This window comes from Protopterus annectens, chromosome 6.part0 (assembly GCF_019279795.1).
Source record: "Protopterus annectens isolate FY-2018-M chromosome 6.part0, PAN1.0, whole genome shotgun sequence".
Classification (NCBI taxonomy): Eukaryota; Metazoa; Chordata; order Ceratodontiformes; family Protopteridae; genus Protopterus; species Protopterus annectens.
This window is the reverse complement of record NC_056737.1, coordinates 67,034,016-67,059,950: the sequence shown is the minus strand read 5'-3', so window position 1 is coordinate 67,059,950 and position 25,935 is coordinate 67,034,016. Positions and strand designations below refer to the sequence as shown.

The window sequence follows — 25,935 nt, the reverse complement described above, 5'->3', positions numbered from 1 at the left end:
ATAATTTTAAAATTAAGTGCCCATCTAAAAAAGAAACAAATTTTGTTTCAACACCTAAGGTTTGAATGAGTTTCAAGACATAAATTTTTCTCGGTTGGATTTTACAATTTTGCAAATGTGTCCTGCATCCAATACAAAATTTGTAATGCTAGAGTCAGAAGTCCTATTCTGAACATTGCAGTGTTTCTTCATAGTGAATGGGTGTGTAAACCAGACGTCTACCACTAATAACTACAGCTGCCATCTCATCAATGAGCTGAAGTCTATACTGTCAGTTGATAAGCATGTTTTTAAGAACAGACATTTTTTCTAAAAATAAACTGTTCAAGGAAATAATCCAGGACAATCTTATTTGTCCTTTCACAAGACTGCGCTTCTGTTGAAGAGGATGGCAGATGGTGTAATGGAGACAGCTATTATAAAAGGTTGGTTTACAATATAAGGAAGACTGAAAATAATGGAACATATTGTCTTTTGAGACTGCTGGTAGTGGTGGTGGGGGGCTTGGAGGGGTAACGTTAAAGTTCCAGTATTCAAGTCAATCACTGGGCTTCTGCAGTTAGGGATCCCAAGAAACAGAATTGCAAAACTGAAATACAAAATGGACAAATTTTAAGGGGTAGTAAAAGGAAAACTGAGAATACTGTATTTGTTTACTGTACAATTTGCCTTATGCTGTTCCTTAAAGTTAGTGACAGAGCAGTACCCCTCAGCGTAGCCCTTTAATTTGAATTACTACAGTGACCTTAACTCAACAATGGTTTAAGTACATTCCAAAATTCGAGTGAAAACCCTGCAGTTAATGGTAACATTTCCATGAAACTGAATGATTTGAAGATAGTCCCTAACAGCCCTCTCAAAACTAAGTTTCCCACCACTGAAGGTATTATGTATGATATTGGTTTCACAGAAACTTCTACATGACCAACAGAACAGTAGGATGTTTCCAGCCATTTCTCTAGTGTATTGCTGGTGATCAGACTTGGTGGTCAGCAACGGGGAGCACATTTATGAGAATGCTACACACCACAGCCTTCTTTGACAGAGCAGAACACTACAACACAGCTTCAAATCCTCAAACACTTAAGTTATTTTTGGAAATTACTGCTGCTGTCTTTATGGAACAAAACAGATCAGAAAAACAAAAGATGTTGATGATAAGCGAAAAAACTTCACTAAAATTATGCAAGTTACCCTTGCTGCCTGAGGGGTATCTTACTTAGTCCTGCTAACCCATTCTCTCTCCCCAGATGCTAAGGGGCTCCATGGGTAGGAAGAGTTAAAGATCTCCATTTCCAGGCAACTGTTGCACAGAAAGGTCTGCCTAATTTGGGGGTGGGTGTTACTGGAGTTAGAGGGAAATATTTACACTTGCTTGACATAAATTTTATTAAGTAGAAAATATGCTGAGTGGTCTAAAATGAACCATTACATCTTTTCTTCCTGTTCCTGCATATTTGTTCATCTGGCATAAAACATGACAACAAATAAGTCAGCTGTAAAGACGAACAACATACAAGTTGTATCATTAGCTTATTGTACCTCAACAAATCTGTGTTTAAAAATTAATCTGAAAAAAGCTACAAACAGAAATCGTGCAACGCTACATTTTACTGCTTTTCCTAATAAAGCTATACATTTAGGCATGCAAATACCTCACTAGTCCTAAAGATGATACGATAGTTGTATTGTGGCCCATTTTCTTTGTTTTCATCTACCCGCTCACGTCGGATGCTTACTGCCACTGGTCCAAGGTTCTCATCCACTCCAAAGTAGTTCCAATGTTCTTAAGAAAATATAGAGAGAATTATTACAACCTCATATTCAAATCTAAAAGTACAGTGTATTATAATCTCTTTTAGCTTAATATCTTGTACCACATTATTACTATGCAAACAACTTTGTTGCCATCATTAAACAATGCTGGTCTTAATACTTTATTCATAATTAAGCAAGGTTCAGTAGCCTGGGTACTTCACTTTACTAAACTTGGGCGTTGTGCTGTTATTTTTGTTGCAAGTTTTAATAACCACTCCTCAAACAGTGTAATAAACCTGAAAATGCTCCATCTTCCTGGCTGTTTACTAATATAATTTAATTTCCTGTTTCTCTCCTGGCCAATGGTGTGTGTGTGTGTATATATACACACACTGGGGAGTAGTATTAAGTAAGTGAGGTCATCTTTTCCTCACATCTGTCCAGCTGCTAACTGATCATATATGACAGCTGTCAAGTACAAGATCTTACATATCCACAAGTGGTAGCTGGTCATGGAGGTGAAAGTAAGGTTGTTTTAGCTGCTGCATTCCTTGAGAAAGGTTTAGTGGTATGTAGCTATAACCTGCTCATTGTGGGGGTGTCACACACATGACAGCAGAGTTGTCAGCCTTGGGTGCTGCTGCACCCAAAAACTTGCCTTTTTTAGGGTGATGATGTATAATATACTTGTCAGTGAAGTTATGTAATACAGTGAGGGTGCAGTAAAACCTCATATGATGGTAGTGAAGGTCACTACAGGTGGTTGCATATGTCTACTATTATCCAGATCACACAATCCTAAAAGACACCAGCCACACAGATTGGAAATGTTTAGTACCACCAAATATCACCACCACCTCAGAAAGTACACCTACTACTTTCACCATCTACTACACCTCTAACTTTTGCGCAGTCGCTTACAAAGTTATAAAAACATGCCTATTCTGATATAAACAGACTACATCAAATTACAACCTTTGATTTAATATTTGACGTCTGTCTACACATATATATTTATTTCATTCTGAGTTTTATCAACCTACACTACATTCCCCATTCTCATTAACACTCATTTATAATCCACAATCACATTACAGTTTGAGTTTTTTCAACAGAGAATGCATTCCACAAACAATATTAACCTTACCTATTTCTCAGCAAAAGTCATTTATAGACCATAATCACAATCTAGGCACTCCATTGACACTGGTCACTGCTACCACTCAACCTTCCATTATGCCTCTAGCCCTTCTTCTAACCTTGTTGTCAATACCTCCAGCCATCCCTCCAATTTAAACAATTCTTAATAACCACCAGCATTTCTATTTTTCTACAAGTTCCCTTACATAAAGAGTTGTGCACTATTAATAAAGCCCACATTTACTGACCATATAACTTCAATGCCCTATTCCCATCATTCCGTAAGCTACTATTACTTATTCAAATCTACAGTCATGGTCCTGATCAAAAATTGTGCTTTGCTTAACCTCCTCTCTAAATTTACACCCACCATATTACTCTGGGACTAAGAACAAACAGATGAAGATCCAGGCCATCTTCCTTAAAATCCACCTCTCAAATACTCAGCATCTAACTTGTTTCCTAATTAATTCACTAAGTCTTTAAAATAAACTTGACCTACTTCAGATTATAAGCAGAATGTAAGCGCTTCATCAGACATAAAAGCAGTTAGTGAATGCTCCTTTTTAAATATCTTATTAGATGACATCATAGTACTCAAAGGAACAAGCATATGAAAAAACATATAAGAACATATTTAAAAAAATATATAGAAATTGTTAAAAACTGTTAAAAGTATGAAACATGTTTAGACTATAATTACTATAACATTAATGTGCTAATGTTCAATGTTTCAAAGGTCTAGAGGCTAAAAATGGCTTAATTGTGAATCTATCATTGAGCCCAAATCTATGGGCTTGTAATTTTAAAATCCATTTGCCTTCCCTTTCTTCAACCTTATTTTTCATATTACCCAATCTACCATCTATGGATATCAATTCAAGGACTAGAAACTTGAAGTAGTGAGTATCACCTTTGTCCCCAATATGTTTAGCTAATGCATGTTACACATGCAACCAATGCAAACATATAGCTAACACTAACACCTTTACACACCCTGAGACTAAGAGAACATATACGTTCAAACATTATGCTAGTTGTAAGTCCACCAACCTAGTATACTTAGCAGTTTGTCAATCCTGTCATATATTCTATGTGGGGATGACGACTAGGTCACTACGTGAACGTATCAGGGAGCATATATATGCCATAACTAAAGGAAATGTCTTAAATGCATTAGCTAAACATATTGGGGACAAAGGTGATACTCACTACTTCAAGTTTCTAGTCCTTGAATTGATATCCATAGATGGTAGATTGGGTAATATGAAAAATAAGGTTGAAGAAAGGGAAGGCAAATGGATTTTAAAATTACAAGCCCATATAGTAATTATAGTCTAAACATGTTTCATACTTTTCACAGTTTTTAACAATTTCTATATATATTTTTAAATATGTTCTTATATGTTTTTTCATATGCTTGTTCCTTTAAGAGTACTATGATGTCATCTAATAAGATATTTAAAAAGGAGCATTCACTAACTGATTTTATGTCTGATGAAGCGTTATATGATAACGCGAAAGCGCTTACATTCTGCTGCAGTTCGTTTATTTATCTGTTTATTTTTAATAAACGTGGGTTTCATCCTACAAGAAGAACTCTTTGGATTTATTGTAGCTGATGTTACAGCCTATGGTGCACTCATTTGTTTTTGCTTATTCTACTTCATTTAATTTGAGTGCTTTGCTTGGTGGTGCTGCTCTTTTTCTCTACTTCAGATTATGTTGCGTAAAGAGGTTACGGTTATCTATACAATCACAGAATCTTGGTTCAAAAATGACACGCCCCTATCCACCACTTCATCCTTGGCTACTAATACATCTACGGCATCAAGTTAGGGAAAAGAAATGGAGGCAGCACACTCCTTTATAAACCTCATCTAAACTACACATTGCAAGCTCCTTTTCTGACTCACATTCCAACTGGCAACTAACAAAAATTCCATCCTCCAACAATAACCCTTCTTTTTAATACTAGCCTGCCTCCCTCCTCGTACCAGTGCTAACACCTCTGCACAGAAACTCAAAATCCCAATTATCATTTGTGATTTTAACTTTATAGGCTATCTAAATAATGGCATCTCTGAATTCCTAGTTGACTTCAATCTCATTCAATTAATCCAACATCACACACGCCCCTAATCTTCACTCCTGTTATTTCTAAAACTTTCTCATTACCAGCACACCCTTTTTCTATGTTACAACTTACTAGTCTTGTTCTAACTTATGAGTGACCACTGGACCATCAGATTTCAAATACTAACCTCCCTTCCCAACAGTAACCATCAACTCCTCCATTACACCCACCCCTTTCTCACCCTTCTATTTCAAAGCAATAATATCCAAAGACCTAAAACCTATCCTTAGCCAAAGTCCACCAGATTGTTCAAATTGCTCTAACTCTGATAATCTAACCCCTTGGTTTATATACCACTGCAAGGACACCCTTACTGTTATCTTCCTAGCATATACAAATCTTCTGAATCACAAAAAAATATTATATCAATCATTTGGAAGTTGGCCATTGTTACACCTGTACCCAAAAACTTCAACCTAATCAAAGCTTCCAACATCTAACCTATTTCTCATCTTAACTACTATTAGAAAAATACTCAAAAAATCAATACATCTTCAAATTTCACAATACATTTCTCAATAAAACTTCCTTTCCTTCAAACAACATGGTTTGTAGGCATGCCATACTACTATGGCTGCCCTATGCACTGTTAGTTGAAATATTCTGAGTTATGAACAAGAGCATTTTAACTGACTAGAAAATGGAAATCTAAGTTTAAACCAACTATACACAAAGTAGTCAATATTGAAACAGAGAGCCTCTGGCTAATGAAGTTAGGAGCCATAGTCAAGTCCCCAAATGATGTGGACATCCTACAGAAGGGCCTCGCTGAGACAGATGCATGGTGTCAGAGCCATGGCCTCAAGCTCAATGCCAAAAAGTGCAGTGTCATCTCCTTTGGTAAAACCTCTGTACCCATGAACTACCACACAGGCAGCAATCTACTTAACACCGAATGTGTGATAAGAGACCTTGGGACCCAGGTGGACAGTAGTCTCTCCTTTGATAGTCACATCGCCACAGTAGTCAGGAAGTCCTTCTACGTGGCACACCTCATCATAAAAGGGTTCTCATCCAGGAAAAAAAAGAGGTCATTGTTCCCCTTTACTTGACACTCATTAGACCCACTATAGAGTACAACTCCCCTTTTGGAATGCACCTCACAAGACATTTGCAGCAGCTGGAAAGGCCACAGAAATACCTCACAAAGACGATTACTGGCTTCAAACAAATGCCCTACACTGACCGCCTCAAAAAACTCCAGCTTTACTCCATAGCATATTGCCTACTTTGAGGTGATCTCTGCCTAATGTATAAAGCTATGTCAAACCCAGAGCTGTTGGACATGCTACACTTAAAGAAATCCCAATCCCTCCGAGCTACATGCTCTAGGGACCTAAACCTTGTCACCACAATAAACAGGACATGCTGGAGGGATAGATTCCTGTCCCAGAGACTTCCCAAACTCTGGAACAGGCTACCCATCTATGTCAAGCAAAGTTCTTCATTAGCACTCTTCAAGAAAAATCTTGATGAGTGGATGGGAAATAGGAAATACACCTCAGGGATCACTTCTGTGTCTCTGCTCGACAGTGGCACAGGAAAATAACTTTCTTGGGTGGCGTAAGCCAGGGAACCTTGTTGGCTAGGCTTACATAGGCCCTTGGGCCAATAGCCTAGTACCTACCTATGAACCTGTGAACCTATAAAAGAAAAATGGAGATGGGATCTTTACAAAAGGGTAGGATTCAATTATATAGGAAAAAATGGAAATTGCGGGAACAATACATATAGAATAATGTCTTGGTGGAGAAGTGAGGTTTAATGGAAGGCAGGAATTGATCAATTTATGTAATGGTGGAATAATGACAATTGTATAAAAGAATATATTGAGATATATATATATATATTGGTAACTGTGAATAAATTAACATGGTTTGTGTTCTTTAATATAAATGCATGTTTGCCTACGTCTTAAATGATAATTCAATACAAGTGTTAAAAAACAAAATATTTTTTTTAACTGGGGCAAACTTTATGGACCTCACAAAAGCATCTGACCTTGCTGACCACCCGATTCTGATTAATCATATGTTTGACATTGGTATTAGCCCTGAAGTCACACCTTGGTTCCAGCTATCTGGTTGCTGCTTTTCTGTATAAATATAAGCCTCCACCACCACAAAAGCCCTCTTAATAATGGGGGTACCCCCCTCAAGGTTCAATCTTGAAATCCTTATAGTTCATAGGTTCACATGTAGCCCCAATCCAAGTTACCTGGAAATTAAACTGACCTTTAACTATAGTGCTGACCACAGTTTTAAAAGCATAGTACAATATATGAGCAATATTTAATCAGACAAAAAGAATTATTTGCTCACATTTAATGTCATGAATGAATAAAGTACATTTAAATTACATTACCTTCAATTCCTTTATCAATTCCATTATCTTAATTAGAAGTGCTGAACCATGTCTGTGCAAAGGCATCACACTGCGTAGTACATTACCAAAGAGGTAGGTGAGCATGTTTTTGACAAATTCCAGTGCATTTGTTTGAAAGCCAAATGTTTACTATGTTGCCTGCTAACCAAACCAGTGAAATGTTGCCCAATCAGTCCACAAACAGTGGCAGGTAAACAAGGTGTAATCATCATCACTTTTTGAACAGTAATACTCATATTAGCAGTTATAAGGTGTGCAAGAGAAGGACTTTCTTAAAACAATACCAGTTATAACCAAGTGACTGACAAACAGAGGATCAGTAAGATAAAGAATAGTAGTGTAAAATCTTACCATAAGCATAGATGTCCTTCCCTTCCATGTTGCAGTATTCAAAACCCTTGGGTTATCATCTGTTATCTACCCGAACGTCTGGCCAGTAAACAAAAGCTTCTAGTCATGAGACATCTGACGTTGACCAAAGGGAGCGTGAGCCATAAAAGTGACGTCTGCAAGTACCTTTTCTCAAAAGTGAACGCCCCAGTCAGACTTCAGTCCTAGGATAGCTGTACAAGTCCTGTGTCATTCAAAAAGGGATTATTTGGAGAACTATATATATATATATATATATATATATATATATATATATATATACAGGGGGTAGGAGGGAGGGATGGAATACTGCAACATGGAAGAGAAGGACATCGTATGTTAAGATTTTTACACAACTATTCTATGTCCTTCTATTCTCATGTTGCAATATTCAAAACCCTTGAGTAAGTACCAAAGCTCAAAGGGAAGAAGAGGAGGGTGGTATGGAACTTTTTCCAAGAAATCATGCAGGATTGCCCTAGCAAATCCTGCTCTAGACCTAGAGATGTGATCCAGTTTGTAGTGTTTGGTGAAGGAATGGAGAGATGTCCAAATAGCTGCCTCTAGTATGGAAGCAGTATACAGCCATTTGAAGAAGGCTCCATATGAGGCCATGGCTCTAGTGGAGTGGGCTTTAATTTTTGAGGTAAGATGTTTACCATGGCAGGTGTAACAAAAGCATACGGCCCTGGAAATCCAAGTAGAAATGGTCTTGTCACTTCTTTTCCCAGAGCTCTGGGATGAAAGGAAAAAAAACAACTGCTCTGATCTCGTAATGGACTTGGTCTTGTCAAGGTAGAATCTGAGTTGTCTGTGAACATCAAGGGAATGCAAGACTCTCTCACTGTCATTCTGAGGATGTTGAAAAAAGATGGGAAGGTGAATACATTGGTTCAGGGACAGCTCATTGACCACCTTGGTCCTCAGAGTCACTCTATCCTTGTGGACGAGGAGAAAAGGAGGGGTTGCCATGACAGCCTGGAGCTATGTTACTCCTCTGGCTGATGTCAGGGCCACCAGGAAGACAGTTTTCCAAGTTCAATGTTTCAGAGAAGCTTTAGATGCTGGTTCAAAAGAGGCAACCGTGAGCTTCTCCAAGACATAGTTCAGGTCCCATGGAGGTGGAACTGTCCTCCTGGGGGCCCGAGGTGCAGTACTCCCTTAAGGAATAACTTTACTGGGAGTCGGGAGACAAGGGGAGGGTCAAAAGGCAGACAAGCCGTAACAGCAGCTAGGTGGGCCATAACCAAAGAATATGCCAACTCTGCTTGCAACAATTCACACAGATAAGACAGGAGTAGCAGGACCTCACCTTGAAATGGGTCAAGCTGTCTTTATAGACACCAAATGAAGAATATTTTCCATTTACACATATAAAATCTCGTAGTATTGGGTTGCCTGGCCTCCTGCAGGACTTTAAGCACATCCTCGGTGTAGAGGTGTCTGAAAGGGATCAGAATTCTATTACCCACAGAGTTAGATTCAGAGATTCCAGATGGGGATGGATTAGGGATCACTTGTCCTGTGAGAAGGTCCAGCTTGAGGTAACTTGTGATGACTGCTCCTGGCTAAATGCAAAAGGAGGGGAAACCAATGCTGACTTGGCCAAAAGGGAGTCACCAGCAAGATTTATCATTTGCCCTGCTAGATTTTCAGTAGGACTTTTTGTAAGAGTGTGGGGGGGGGGGTTGCATAGATAGACATCCCTTTCCATGAGATAGAAAAAGCATCTGTTGCCCTTGTTAGGGAGCTGGGTAGCCCAGTACAAAAGAGTGCAAGTTATCTGTTTAGAGGGGAGGCAAACAGATCCATTTGTGGTGTACCCTACTTGTGGACTATGTCCAGAAACACATCTCTGTGGGATCGTGACATGGACCTGCTCAAGCTGTCTGCCTGAGTGTTCTGAGCTGAAGGAATGTAGACTGCCTGCAGGGTGACTCCATGCTGGGCCGCAAATTCCCAGGCTTGGAGTGCAAGTCAGCATAGCAAGTAGGATTTTGCTCCCCCTTGTTTGTTCACATACCAGAGAACTGTAGTGTTGTCTGTGAACAACTTCAGTGGGTCTTGTTTCTGGGTGTGTTGGAAGGCCCTCAAGGCAAATATGATTGCTCTCATTTCTCTGATGTTGATGTGCTCCCGCTTGAAGGTGTCTGTCCAGGTGCCTTGCACCTTCACACTGCCGAAAGCAGCTCCCCAGCCCAGGTCTGACGCATCTGTATATATCTCTTGGATGGGTGGGAGGGGTTGTAAAGGAAGTCCTGCGTTGAGGGAGACTTGGTCCAACCACCAATGGATATTCCTTTGACATGGAAGGAAGGGAATGTTGTGGTCCAAGGGATGGGAGTGCTGGGTCCATGTGGACCTCAGGTACCACTGAAGTTTTCTTATGTGGAGTCTTGGCAATGGCAACATGTATATAGTGGAAGCCATATGACCCAAGAGTCTGAGATATTGTCTCGCTGACATAGCAGTGGCATGGAGAACAGACAGTAGATACAGTTTCAGGCTTTCCACCTTTTGAGGTGGAATGAATACTTTCATAACATCTGTTCTTCTTCTGCACCATAGGAAAACTTGGTCCTGGAAGGGGTTTAGATTGGACTTGAGGTAATTGATGTGACTGCATGACAGAAATGACTTTGTGGAGTTGGAGGTGTAAAACTGGAGTAGTCTGCCTGGATTAGTATGGAGATTGCATGGAAAAATTCAAAACCCTTGTACCCTGTAATAGGCTATCACAGGAGCCAGACACTTGGTGAATACCTTTGGAGTGGCAGATCATCCAAAGGGCAAGGCAGACAACTGAAAATGCGAGGAACCCACAGAAAACCGTAAGTATTTCCTGTAGTTGGACCTTGTAGAGATATGTAGATATGCATCCTTTATGTTCAATGTGGCCAGAAATGCCTGAGACATTAGCAGTGGGAAGAGGGTCTGCAGAGTAAGCATGCAGAAAGTGGTTACTTGTAGGAAAAGGTTGAGGTGGGAGAGATCCAGGATAGGCCTACATGGGCCATTTTCCTTGGGACTAGGAAAAGTCTGGAGTAAAAGCCCTTTCCCTTTTCTGACAGAGGGGAAGGCTGGATAGTCCATTGAGAGAAAGGAGGCTGTCTAAGACCATCTGGAAAAGGGGTGGCTGTAGGATGCCTCTTAAGGAGGCAGGAGTGATCCAAGTCATGAAATAACCCTTTTCTATAACTGACAAGACCCACTTGTCTGAGGTAATGCTTTGCTACACGGGAAGATAGTGACAGAGCCTTAGGGATAGGGGAACAGAATCTGGAGGGGGGAGTGAAGGTAGATAATCACAGATTACCTGCCCTGTCCTGAAACTGAGGTTTCTGGACTGGGGTCTGAGCAGGTGTGGAAGGAGGCTGCTGCTTCCTGGTACTCTTTTTGTTCCTAGAATGAGGGGTGGGAGCAGAATGTTTCCTAATGAACTGAGTCTTGCTGAGATAACTCCTATGAAATATAGGGATAGGGAAAGTACAGTTTTGTACCTACCACAAATGTAGATGTCCGATAGGAATGCATCTGCAGTCCTTACAAATGGGTTGTCCTGTCGTCAGGCAGCCCTTCGGTCGGCCGGATTCCAAAGTCTGGGTCTGGCCTCGGCTGGTGTCGCACTTCACTCGACGTCATAGCTGCAGTTATTCGGGTATAAAGGCATCAGCCGACGCCATTTTCCTCAGTGTTTCTTGCCCCAGATGCCAGGTGCCCTCTAGGAAGGCTAAATTTGGATAAATGCAAATGATTCCAAATAGTAGAAAGCAAACAAAAAATAGGCATGTATGTACATATATACAAACAAATACACCATAATAGATTCCCCCAGCTAGCTACAAGATGGGCAAATGCCCTAGGAGTACCACAGAGGGGAAGGAGGGTGGGTAATCCTGACTGCAGATGCATTCCTATCGGACATCTACATTTATGGTAGGTACAAAACTGTACTATGTCCTTCAAGGATGCATCTGCAGTCCTTACAAATGGGTAGAATACCATAGCCAAACTGGGGGAGGAGGAGAAATATAAATTATGGTGTAGTTAAGATCCCTTGCAAAACAGCAGTGGCAAAACCTGCTCGGGATCTGGAGTATAAAGGTAAATTATAATGCTTGGCAAATGTATGCACGGAGCTCCAAGTAGCAGCCTCTAAAATGTCTTTGGTAGCCACTCCTCGTAGAAAAGCTGTGGTAGTGGCTGTAGCCCTTGTAGAGTGAGGCCTGATGTTTTCTGGAGTTTTCTTTCCATGGTAGGAGTAACAAAATCTAATGCAATTTCCTATCCACTTAGAGATTGTCTGTTTTGAAATTGCTTTTCCTTCCATTCCTGTTGCATATGCTACCAGTAGCTGGTCAGTTTTCCTATTGCCCTTGGTCCTGTCCAGGTAGTAGCGTAATTGTCTATGCACATCCAAGGTATGCAACAGCCTTTCTCCCCTGTTCTGTGGGTTGGGGAAGAATGTAGGTAGGTGGATAGCCTGATTCAAAGATACTCTGGAGACCACCTTAGGCATAAAAGTAGGATTAGTTCTCATGGATACTCTATCTTGATGGAAGATCAGGAAGGGCTGTACTGCCATTAGTGCCTGTAGCTCAGATACCTTTCTTGCTGAAGTGATTGCCAACAGGAAAGCAGTTTTCCATGATAAGTATTGTAATTCTGCTGTTGCTGCTGGTTCGAAAGGAGGAAGTGTCAATTTTTCTAGCACAAAGTTCAAGTCCCATGCTGGCAATGGTGGCTTCCTAGGCGGTTTTACATTTTTAATTCCTCTCAGAAACTGCCTGAGCAGAGGATGTGAGAAGACTGGAGGATCCAAGTCGTATTCTGCTGAAATAGCTGATGCTTGATGGAAGAATAGGACAGGCCTTTGTGGAAGAGCTCTGCCAAGTATTCCAGGATGTTGGCTATGTTTACCAGTGACACATTTTCTCCTTTTGCAGTACTCCAAATGTGATATCTTTTCCATTTTGCTGAATAATTTTTTCTTGTTGAGGGTCTGCGAGCCTCCAAGATAATGTCTTTAACCCTTTGGGATAAATTTGGGTTATTTGTTCTTATGCAATGTTCCAGGCAGTCAGCTGCAGTGTTTTCAGGTTTGGATGCAGGGTGTTGTAGTTGTTCTGTGTTAACAGCAAGGGAACAAGGGGTAGAGGCCATATTTGTTCCCGAGACATGCTCCTCAGTAATGGGTACCAATGTTGTCTTGGCCAGTCTGGAGCTATCAGAATGATCCTTGGACGTTCCTCTTTGATTTTCAATAGCACCTTGTGCATCAAAGGAAGTGGTGGGAATGCATATGCTGTCAGGTTTTTCCAGCTGAAGGATAGGGAGTCCACCTTCCAAGTGAGTGGGTGGTATGTCCTTGTGCAGAATTTCTTTAGTTGGTGATTGCGTGGGGATGCAAATAAGTCTATTTGTGGGAGCCCCCATTTTCTTGTAATTGTTTTGAAGATGTCCGGATGCAGCATCCATTCGTGGGCATCTGTGGTAGTTCTGCTTAGTATGTCTGCTAGAATCTTTTCCTGGTACAAAAATTGCTTGTAACTGAATGTTGTAGCTCAGGGCCACATTCCAGAGGTCCATTGCCATCCGGCATATAGGGTACGAATGTGTGCCTCCCTGCTTGTTGATGTACCACATAACTGTGGTGTTGTCTGTCCTTATCAACAGTTGACCTTGTCGAAGAAATGGTCTGAATGCCTGAATTGCCAGTTTTACTGCCAGCATTTCCTTTTGATTTATGTGCAGGTGCAGCTGGTCTTGAGTCCATAAACCTTGAATGCACTTGTCCAGCATGTGGGCCCCCCAACCGAGGTCTGAGGCGTCCGTTGTGATGGTTTGGCTTGGTTGAGTGTTGTGGAAAGGCAATCCTTTGTTTGATTGACAGGCCTGAGCCCACCATTGGAATTCTTGCTTCAGGCATGGAATTATTGGAATTTGGGTTTCTAGGCTGTGCTTGTGCTGAGACCATAAATTCCTTAGGTACCACTGTAACTTTCTCATATGTAGTCTGGCATGTGGAACCAATATTATGCAGGATGCCATGAAACCCAAGGCTTGCAGGACTTTTCTTGCTGTTAGATGATTCTGCTTTGTTAATGCCAAGAAGTAGAGAGGGAGTTGCTCCTGTTTTTCTACTGTTAGGAATGCCATTTGTTTCGTTGTGTCCAGCTCTGCACCCAAAAAGGTTATCCTTTGGGATGGTATCAGTCTTGACTTTTTTATATTGACTGTGTATCCCAGAGCTTGTAGCAAGTAAATGACCCTTTTCAAGTGTTCTGCTAGCTTGTTTTTGTTGTCCGCTTGTATCAGGCAGTCATCCAGGTAAGGGTAGATTTGGATTCCCTGAAGCCTGCAATGAGCAATTACTGATGCCAGGCATTTCGTGAACACTCTGGGCGCAGTAGATAAGCCAAAGGGCAATGCTGAGAATTGATAATGCTCTGATCCTGCAAGAAATCTGAGGTATCTTCTGCAATTTGGTCGTATGGGGACATGCAGGTATGCCTCCTTGAGATCTAGAGTTACCAGCCAAGACTCCTTGCCCAGCAGGGGAAGAAGCTGCTGTAGTGTCAGCATTTTGAATTTTGGAACAATGAGGAATGTGTTTAAAGCAGACAGGTCGAGAATAGGTCTCCAATTGCTTTCTTTTCTTGGTACCAGGAAGAGCCTGGAGTAAAATCCCTGTCCTTGCTCCATAGATGGTACCTTTTCCACAGCTCTCATCCTTAATAATTGAGCTATTTGTTTTAGAGCTTCTGCCTTTTGATTTGGAGGTAGGTTTGGCACTCCTCTCTTCCCTGGTAGAGTATGGAAGTGAAACCTGTAACCTTGGTCTATTGTCTGCAAAATCCACTTGTCTCTTGTGATGTAATGCCAGTTTACTGAAAATAAAGCTAGCTTTCCGCCCAAGGGTGCTTCTAATTGTTCCCTGGTAGGCGGTGCTAGAGCCAAGTCACTGTGATTGTCCTGTAGCAGTGGTGGTGGCTGTGTCTGTGGCTGCACCTCGCTGGTTGTTACCCTGCCACTGGCGTCCCCTGTAGGCACCCCTGGATTGGCTTCTGCCTCTTGAACGCCTATTCCTGCCTCTCTGAGCTCTGGTGGAGTCTGGAAAGGACCAATTCTTGGAGGGCCAATTCCTGCTAAACCTTGGAGGTTGGACCTGTAAGAAATCTTTCACTGTTTGGACAGATTTTGCCTTCTCTTCCATCTTCTTCAGCACCTGTTGTGCAGGAGAGCCAAACAAATTGATCTTGTCCATGGGAGCATCTAGTAGTTTTGATTTGACATGGTCTGGTAAGGCCTGCTCTTTTAACCATGCATGCCTTCTGATCACTGTGCCAGTCATGGCTGATCTAAAGGAAGCCTCCAGTGCATCATAGCCGCATTTTAAGGAATGGTTACTGACTTGCTGAATGTTATGTACCATTTCCTGAACAGATTTTTTGTCTAATGGTTCATCTGAGGACAGTTTTTTGGTTAACTGGTCTAGCATAAATTCTTGATACTGGATCATGTGGAATTGACAGTTCAAGGCCCTAGCTGAAAGAGTAGCAGAAGTGTAAACTTTTTTACCCCATCTCTCTAAGGACCTGCATTCCCTTTCAGAGGGGAGGGGGTTTTTGGCAGAGGTAGCTGCTACAGCCTTAGGGCCCTGGGAGATAGTCTCGGGATCTGCAAAGGGAGCCTTATACAAATGGTAATGCGTGTCCGGGACCCTGTAGTACCTATCGGGCTTAGCAGGGGCCGGAGGTAGAGAATCAGGAGCAGTACAAGCATCATTAAATGCATCATCTACAACAGAAAGAACTGGAGGTATGGCTAAAGGCCTATGTTGTGGTAAATGCAAAAAGGTTCTAAGCCTTTTTCTGGAGTCTGAAAAATCCTGGCCCTGCCACTGAAATTGTTCCCTCATAGCATGCAAGGTTTCCCCAAAGGAAAATTCCTCAGGCGGAGAGGCAGAAGGAATGGACTCTTCAGCATCAGAGTCTTCATAAGGGGAGAAAGGAGCCTCTGGAGGGTTTGTGTTATCTGAATCATCAGAGGAATCATCTGTTGAAACAGGCTCAGGGGGCTCTGCTCTAGGCCTCTTCTCTGGAGGTGGGTGAGAGGCCCTGTCAGGTTGAGGTTGGGATCCCCGGATTAAAGAAATGAGGTCCTCTGCTAAACTAAGCATTTGTGAACTAGAGCTAGGCTTGTGAGAGGGGATCTTAGCAGGCACAGTTTTAGTAGTTTTAGCTGCTTTGGCCCTGGCAAAGGCCTTAATGGACATGGATGCAGGTGGCCTAGCAGCTCCACGTGCAGGGGTAGAAATATCCAAGGGGATAGTGTCAGATAATTCCTGAGAAACTGTAAGAGCAGGAGTGATTTCAGAAGCAGATTCCACCAGGTTGGAAGAGGCCTCGTTAAGAGGTAAGTTTTCGGCTGAAGGAAGAACCGCTTGCTCGGTTTCAGCCAAAACCGAGACACTCGCGGTTGGCTTAACCGCGGATTCGGCCGAAACCGCGGACCGCGAGTGTCGGTCCTTTTCCTTGCGCTTTTTAGATATTTGCGTAGTCGGAGGATCCGATGGCATAATGTAAGCAAAATCAGAGCCAAAAAACTCCTCAGCAAATTCCGACCGACGTCTAAGCGTCCGTCGGTTAAAAGAAGCACAGGCTAGACAAGCTGCTACGTCATGGTCTGGGCCTAAGCAAGGTAAGCAGTAAGAGTGGAAATCTTTATGAGGTATTTGTTTCCCACAAGTTAAACAGTTATTCACTTTTTCTGACATCGGCTGAGGCAAGAAAGAGTCCCCAACGGGGTACTTAGCTTTTTAGAAGTCTTCGTAGACGTATTCGGTAGTAGTAATCTCTGGTTCTGACCGACCGGCACTTGCGAACAGCTTCTGCTTCGGGCGCCACGTGGCAAGAAAGACTGGGGAAAATGGCGTCGGCTGATGCCTTTATACCCGAATAACTGCAGCTATGACGTCGGGTGAAGTGCGACACCAGCCGAGGCCAGACCCAGACTTTGGAATCCGGCCGACCGAAGGGCTGCCTGATGACAGGACAACCCATTTGTAAGGACTGCAGATGCATCCTTGAAGGACATCATGAGCAAATGTTTTAGGTCTTGTAATTCCTTCGCCTTTTTGCTGCAGGGTTTTAAAGAGCTCTGCCACTTTAGCCCCCAAAAAGGGCAGAATTGTCCAGGGGTGCATCTAGAAGTTTAGCCCTTATATCATGACGTAAAGGTTGTAGTCTTAGCCATGAATACCTTCTAAGGACAGAGGCAGAAGCTGCAGATCTGACCGAGGCTTCTGCAGCATCACAGCTGCATCTAACTGAATGTCTTGTCACTTGAGAAGACAAGGAGATGAGACTAGAAATTTGAGCCTTAGAAGACGAGTCTGATAGATAAGACAAAAGTTTGGAAACCTGAGTCCAAAGGGCCAGGGCATACTTAGACGTGTGTCTGGTAATTAACTGCCTTAAAGGCCAAAGTGTCAGAAGTGCATACTTTCTTGCCAATGTGTTCCATTGTCTTACTGTCCTTATCTGTGGGAAGGACAGAGATGGAGGGAAGTAGTCTGGATGGTTTGTCTGCAGAGACTGAGACAGAGCCAGGGTCTGCAACTAGACATTTTATTAGAAATATGCCCACTTCAGGGACCTTATAAAACCTGTCAGGCCTTTGAAGGATTAGTGGTTGGGAATCAGGGTTCAAGGAGGCTGCACTGAAGGTATCCAGAAAGGCTGGCAAGACCAGTGGGATGGCAGAATGTGAACGAGTGTCCATCTGTAAGAGCTCGTAATATCTCTTTTGAACCTCAGACATTTCAAAAGAATCACACTTAAAAACACCCTCTAATTTTACAGATGGTTTCACCAAAGGTGAGGTTGTCTCCTGGGGATTCAGTCTCAGCGGAGTCCTCCTCTGGGGAAGCATACCCCAGAGGGGAAGGCATCTGGCAGGCATAAGAAAGGGAGTCCTCTGAAGAAGAGACTGAAGAATCTTCAACGTCAGGAGGCAGGGTACCTTCAGCCTGAGGTCTAGGACTAACAAGTGGAGGGGCAACGTGAGGTGAAGCAGGTACAGAAGGCCTAAGGTCCATGAAAGCATTAAATAAGCTCTGGGAGAAAGCTTGCCAATCAGGCATGCTTTATGGAGGGGAAGTGACATGTTTTGTCTTTTGTTTCCTTTTTAGAGAAAGGGTAGGCACCTGGAGGGCATACGGCCTAAAGATAGCCCAAGTTCCGACTGTTCTGAAGCAGTGGAAGGACCTGTATGGACATCCGTCGTGAGCCAGGGTTCCCCCTCATTGTCGGCATCCATTTGGGAAACCTCCACGGACGTGCTTTCGGCCCTAGGTTCTTCAGCCTCCCAAATGGTACCTGCTATACCTAACTCGGCAATTTCCGTACACGTTGGGTAGAGGAGGTGCAGCAGTAGTTTCAGGCCTGAAAACTTTGGCCTTCTTTTTTAGTGGCTCTACGGTCTGGACTGGATGGCCCTCCCATCATCAGAGCCCGACATTTAAGATGCTGTTTTTCTAAATAAATGTTTAGGGCGTGCAGACAGCTGTGGAGTGTCATAGGAGTGAAGCCTGATAAATTGCACAGGTTTTGTGGTCATGATTAGGCCCTAGGCAGAAAAGGCAGTGGTCATGGGCAATCTGACGTCCGCACCTGCACTTTCCTTTCCTGGATGACATGAACCTAAACAGGCATGCAGTGACCAAAAAGAAAATAAAAAAAGTCCCCAAAGGGGTACTTATCTTTAAACACGAAGATGAGACAGCAAGAAGAGCTGAAGTTTGACTGGTGGCAGAGAAGTTCTGAGGAAAGGTACATGCAGACACTTTTATGGCCCACGTTCCCTATGGCCAACATCAAACATCTCACATACCTAGCAGCGACTAAAAGCTTTTGTATACTGGCAGGACATTCAGGTAGATAAGCACAGGATAACCCAAAGGTTTTGAACACTGCAACATGAGAATAGAAGGGTTTCTAGCAAATCTGAAAACTTTTGTTACATAATTCCATTACTGAATAGGAAGTTTATTTTATTTACCATGAACCTGGTGTATGTCAACTTGTCCTTCCTACCCTCTTCAACCAAAAGCTGCATAACAATGGCAAGGATAAATGAAACATATCTGGGCATTTTACAGTACTAACTCAACCAATACATTTTCAGAAGGTGAGGAAAACACAAAAATTAGTACTCGGATAGGAAAATAGGTAGTGTGTGTTTATGGTAACATGCAAAAGGTCAGTAAATTAGTGTACATAACTGTTACATATAAATAATTATACTTCAAACTTTGGCACATCACTTACACTAATCAATACAATTAAAAACAAAAAGCAGCAGCACAGTATGGATAACATCACCCTGGTATACAGTAAATGTTTACTAGGCAAGATGCAGGCGAATACAAATATAAAAAAAAAAAAAAATATATATATATATATATATATATATATATGGGTCTACACTGAATGATCGAAATTACAAAACTTCGAACGCATATGGTCGGGACCATATGATCGAAGTTTTATAATTTCAAACATTAAAAAAAAGAAAGAAAAAAAAAACCAAATTAAAACACATATGTGCAGGTGTCCCACACCCCCACTATTAAAATATACCAACTCCGAGATCACAAGAAAAAGGGAATATTCACATTCCGCGCTGTATGGAGAGCTTCTTTTAAGTGTTCGAAGTTTTAAAACTTCAATCATATGGTTTCGGGCATATGAAATTTGAAGTTCTAAACTTCGATCACTTAAATAGGACCCATATATATATATATATATATATATATATATATATATATATATATATATATATATACACATATATATATATATATATATATATATATATATATATATATATATATATACACACACATAGTTTCTCCCCAAGAACTATAAAGTAGAGATTTCTATTTTGAATTTAACCATACATGTAATTTACAAAAGTGAATAAACATAAATAAGTCTTCCATTTAATTGAGGTAATATCACTGTGAAATAAGAATATATAAGTAGGTGTTTGCAGGGGGTGAGTCCCGAAAATTAGGAGAGCATGGATGCTTGCTCCCCCTGCACAAAATGATCTTAAGTATTTTTTTTGTTTTTAAGCACATCTTGTTTTGTAGCGATACATTATTTATTTATTTGACATTTGTTAACCTGGTTGGTCCAACTGAGCTCAAGTCCATTTTCAGTGGAGACACAAGGAGAAACGCTCCAAATATGCATACAAATTATAGAAGAATAAGCAAAGTAAAAATATACCAAAAGTCAAAAAGCATAAGAAAAAAATAAAATATATAACAATTTACAAATATAAGAGATCCAGAGCAAGTTATATACATAATTATGTTACATAAAATAGACCAAGACAAATGGGAGTATCTTAATACCTGTTCGTATTACACAAAGAATTCAGAGTAAAGCTGTAAAAGCCTTAACATTCTGAAAGTGAATGCAGGTAGAAGTAAGAGAGCAAGAAATTAGTAGCGTAAAGAGGAGGTAAGGGTTTACTTGGGGTCATGACAACAGCATAGCCACAATTTAGCTAGGGAATTTTTTAGATGTTTTCTGAAACTTTTGGGGTGTGTAATACGTCTTATATTGAGTGGGAGTTTGTTCCAGTTATGAGATACTGAAAACTTATATAATACCTTGCCAATAGTTTTTTAGGTTTGTAAATATGAAGTTGGTCTATGCTACGGAGTGGACATGAAGGGTTATAGTAAGTTACAAGATTGGACAGTGACGGGCAGACTGAGGGTTTGCTGAGTAAGAAGCGAGTTATGTGGAGCTGTGAAACCTGAAGTCGATGCAGGGATTCAAGCCACTGTAGTTCCTTTAGTGCCATGTAGTGGTAAGAAATATGTGGAAGGTTTGCAGCAAATTTAACGATTTTATTGTATGCCTGTTCAAGCTTAGTAACTTAAGGAAAACTGTGTGTTTGTAAGGACTAGAGCACCACAGAGAAGACTGGGAAGTAGATAAGCTTGGGCTAAGAAGAGTCTTGAGTCTAGGGTTAGGAATTTTTTGTTCCTATAGAGGAGACCCATTTTTTTGTTTGTTATTCTTTTAATAGATTGTTGGACATGGAGGTCAAGTTTTAATTCATCATCTATTATCACTCCAAGTAGCTTTGTGTGGGATTCTACATTACTGATGGTTTTATTTAAGGATGATATGGTAAAGGTGGATTTGAGACGTGAAAGTGATTTTGGGAGGAAGAGTAAAAGTTTAGCCTTTTTAGGATTTAAAATAAGCTGATTTGTGTTGAGCCATCTTTCTACAGAGAGAAAAGAGTTTGGGTAAGAGTGTGAAGTTGAGAAATACTTTCAGAAGAGGAGGTGAGAGTAGAATCATCTGCATACTGAATAAGAGTGGAGTGATTGCAAGATGTATGGAGGTTGTTAGTGAAGATGTGGAATAGAAGGGGTTCCAGGATGGAGCCCTGGAGAACACCTGTACGGATGGGTAGGAAGGGGGAGCAGGAGGAATGCCATCTGACAAACTGCAGTCTGTTTGAGAGACAGCTGGAGAACCATTAAAGAGTGGAAGTGGAGAGACTAGGGTTAGCTAACTTGGTTATGAGCTTAGAATGGGATACTGTGTCGAAGACTTTTGACAGGTCCAAGAATAGACAAGAGACACGTTTGTTATTATCATGGGCTTCAGCTATGAGTAAAAAGGTAAGAGGTCAGTAGTAGTACTATAGTTTGAATGGAAACCATGTTGGGTAGATGTAAGAAGATTTCTTGGATGTGAAATTTGAGAAGCTGTGTGTGTATACATTTTTCTTAGATTTTTGAGAGGGGAGACAGAATAGCTATGGGTGTAAATTTAGATGGGTCAGTAGGGTTGCCACCTTTGTGTAGCGGTATCACATAGAAAGATTTACATATATCAGGTACAGTGGCTTCACAAATTGATCTATTGAACAGCACAGAAATTGGATAGGCTATAGATTCAGCCGAGAGTTTGAGAAAGAAGGGGGTATATTATCAGCAGAAGGAGAACATGGTTTTGGTTTATGGAGGACAGATTTAATATAAGTGGTGGAGATAGGTTTGAGAGAGGAGGGTTTGGTTAGAAGGACTTTGAGGAGGGATAACAGAGTTGGAGTTCTGGACAGTATTGGTCAGTTTATGAATAGTATCAATGAAATAATGGTTGAGGAGGGAGGCAGTGTCATGTGCTCAATTATTAGGTTAGGGACTAGGAGTTTGTGGGCTTCCAGGATAAAGGATAGAGTTGATAGTTCTCCAGAGGTTTTTGGGATTAGAGTGATGGCTACTTTGAGCCATACTGTAAAATATGTTTTTCTGTACGATTTCGAAGTTCTTTAAAGATTTGATGATGAGTACGGGATTTGGATTTTAGCCATGTTTTTCCAGGCAGAATCTTTCTGATGCATAAGCGAATGAGTGTCTTTTGTAAGCCAGGGGGCATAATTTGATTTTATTCTGATTTTTCAAAGGGGTGCTAGTGTGTTGAGGATGTCTAAAAAGATGATATTGAATTTTACCACAGCATCAAGAGGAAGACTATGCAGGAAGGACCAATTAACTGACTTAAGTACTTCATTAAAAGTTGCAGAGTTGAAGCTAGAGAGTTTACAGCAGTCTTTGTAGAGATGAGGTCTGAATAGTTGTGGAGAGTATCTTTGGGTATAGATAGGTAAGTGGTCATTTACGGTATCAGGAAGTGTGCATGAGTTGTGATTGTGGTGAGGGTCAGCAAATAGAACAATACCGCCAAGCAAAGCACTCTTATAGAATCCAAGTGAACCAAGTGAAATAACAATAAAGAGTGCACCATGTAAGCCAAACCAAATAAAACTCCAAAATCTTCAGGTAAAACCAAAAGTCCACACTTTATTGAACAACAGATGAACAGACTGCAGTGGTATAAGCGCTTTCGCGTTGCTTCTCAACGCTTCATCAGATATAAATGCAGTATAAAACCCCCCTCCCTTTATACAAAAACAGGTAGTGACATCACAACATTCAATAAAACAATTAAAAGCTTAATTAATGTTAATGCTTTAAGGACCTGGAAGTTAAGAAAGGCTTAATAGATAACTTCTCATTAAGCCCAAACCTATGGGCTTGTAACCTCATTATCCAGTGGCTCTCCCTTTCCTCAATCCTATTTTTTATGTTGCCTAGCCTCTTCCCTGTGTTAACCAGTTCTAACACTTGAAAACTGAAACCATGTGTATTACCTAACTCTGATATACGTTTCGCAAGTGCATTGACAATATTGCACTTGCTAATTGCATAAACATGCTCTCTGATGCGCTCTCGTAATGACCTTGTGGTCATCCCCACATAAAACATCGTGCAAACTTTGCACGTTGCTACATATACTAGACACAAAGACTTACAAGTGGCATGTTGTCTAAATAAGTACCTCTTGTTAGTTATAGGATGAGTAAAAGTGTCAGTAGTAGATACATACTTACATTGATTGCACATATGGCATGGAAAGGTGCCTATTCTATTGCTCTGAGGCGCATCAGAGTGACAGCGATCATAACATAACAGCCTGTTCAATGAAGGCATGTTCCTATATGCCACCCTAGGTCTTACGTCAACTAAAGAACTAATCGTGTCATCTGCCATTAAAATACTCCAATGCTTCTTGAATACATTCAGGATGCTATTATTTCTATTGGTGAAGGGAATAATAATCCTATTATGGTTATCATTAGCCCTCCTATTGACAGAGTGAGAACGTCTATGTGTTCTATTGATCAAAGGTGCTCCATCAGAGCAATGGGTACCCCTTGTGCCAACGCCTATGCTAATTTGGTGTTGGCACAATGGGAAAAATGCTTTGTTTTGAATGAAGATTCAGTTTTTGTTGACCATCTTGTATTTTATAACAGATTTGTAGATGATGTGTTTTTGTTGTGGAGGGGAACTGTTGAACAGCTTTTGAGTTTCGTAGCATACCTCAATAGTACCACAGATTTCCTTAGTTTTGAATGTACTTATTCTTTAAACACCATTGATTTTTTGGATGTTAGAATAATCAATACCCATCAGGGCTTTGATACTGAACTTTATAGGAAGGAATGTTGGAGAAACAATCTGTTACATCGTGAGAGTATGCATCCTCGGCACATATACAACATTATTACCAATCAAATGGTCAGGATCTCCAAACTAACATCTCAGACAACAGCTTATAATGAACACAAACAGACACTTACTAGGAACTTTTTATCTAGAGGTTACAACATGAGACATGTATCCGAAGCCATTTCTTTAGGTGACTCACATAGATTATCTGATGGAGCACCTTTGATCAATAGAACACATAGACGTTCTCACTCTGTCAATAGGAGGACTAATGATAACCATAATAGGATTATTATTCCCTTCACCAATAGAAATAATAGCATCCTGAATGTATTCAAGAAGCATTGGAGTATTTTAATGGCAGATGACACGATTAGTTCTTTAGTTGACGTAAGACCTAGGGTGGCATATAGGAACATGCCTTCATTGAACAGGCTGTTATGTTATGATCGCTGTCACTCTGATGCGCCTCAGAGCAATAGAATAGGCACCTTTCCATGCCATATGTGCAATCAATGTAAGTATGTATCTACTACTGACACTTTTACTCATCCTATAACTAACAAGAGGTACTTATTTAGACAACATGCCACTTGTAAGTCTTTGTGTCTAGTATATGTAGCAACGTGCAAAGCTTGCACGATGTTTTATGTGGGGATGACCACAAGGTCATTACGAGGCGCATCAGAGAGCATGTTTATGCAATTAGCAAGTGCAATATTGTCAATGCACTTGCGAAACATATATCACAGCTAGGTAATACACATGGTTTCAGTTTTCAAGTGTTAGAACTGGTTAACACAGGGAAGAGGCTAGGCAACATAAAAAATAGGATTGAGGAAAGGGAGAGCCACTGGATAATGAGGTTACAAGCCCATAGGTTTGGGCTTAATGAGAAGTTATCTATTAAGCCTTTCTTAACTTCCAGGTCCTTAAAGCATTAACATTAATTAAGCTTTTAATTGTTTTATTGAATGTTGTGATGTCACTACCTGTTTTTTGTATAAAGGGAGGGGGGTTTTATACTGCATTTATATCTGATGAAGCGTTGAGAAGCAACGCGAAAGCGCTTATACCACTGCAGTCTGTTCATCTGTTGTTCAATAAAGTGTGGACTTTTGGTTTTACCTGAAGATTTTGGAGTTTTATTCGGTTTGGCTTACATGGTGCACTCTTTACTGTTATTTCACTGTGGTGAGGGTCAGTATCCAGTCAGGGACAGTACTGGAGTTGAAATGTTTATTCAAGCGAGTTGGTGTTGAGACGTTTCCAGTTAATATTTACATCACCTAGTACTACTGTTTCATATTACACAGTAATATGTTAATATTTTATATTACGTATTATACTTCATAATTATAATTCTAATTATATTTCATACTGCATATTAATTTACATATTAATTAAAACAGGTGGTTTGTTGTTTAACCAAATTCATTTATCAAATTATTTTGTACTGCTGTCAACTAAACTGAATGGCAGTTTAAAAGAATGATGAATTTTTTAAAATGTTTCTACTAGGAACTGTCAGTTTATTTGACTAATTTAGGCACTTTTGTATGCTCAAGTATACTGGGATGTAATGAACTGTTTTTTTGTAGTTCTACTTTTATTGTTTTAGGGATGATAATTCACTGGTAAGAGAATGGGACGGTTTCAGTGTAGGTGCTCTTTGACCTTTTTTCCACAGCTGTATGATCTTAGAGTTACTAAAGTAAGGGTGTGAGGAGAGTACAGAGGGACTTGCCCCCTCCCTCAGAAAACACATTTTGTGTTGCGTTTTGTGCTTTCAATAAAACTGCATTGCTCTACTGACGGATATCTTCATCACATTGTTTCTTTTGTGCATGATTTGTTGTGGCAGCCTTCACTGCCATGAAGTGAGCCCTACAAAACATACTTCATGACAGTGCAGTTGGCATATAAAACATGTCCACTGGCAGCAGTGTCAGAGTACAGGATACATATCAAAATGGTTGATTGCAGATATAACTACGGCATATGTTGCTGCAACAGGACAGTTGATATG

General features: G+C 40.7%; 1 protein-coding gene across 1 annotated transcript in view; it reads right to left on the bottom strand.

Annotated features, from left to right (window-relative positions):
- The window catches only part of SIPA1L1 (signal induced proliferation associated 1 like 1), a 2,148,853-nt gene that overhangs the window by 1,165,217 nt on the left and 957,701 nt on the right, over positions 1 to 25,935 (bottom strand). The window contains exon 3 of the mRNA XM_044073855.1: positions 1,656 to 1,786. Coding sequence (XP_043929790.1) covers positions 1,656 to 1,786 — 131 coding nt within the window. The remainder of the gene's footprint in view (positions 1 to 1,655; positions 1,787 to 25,935) is intronic.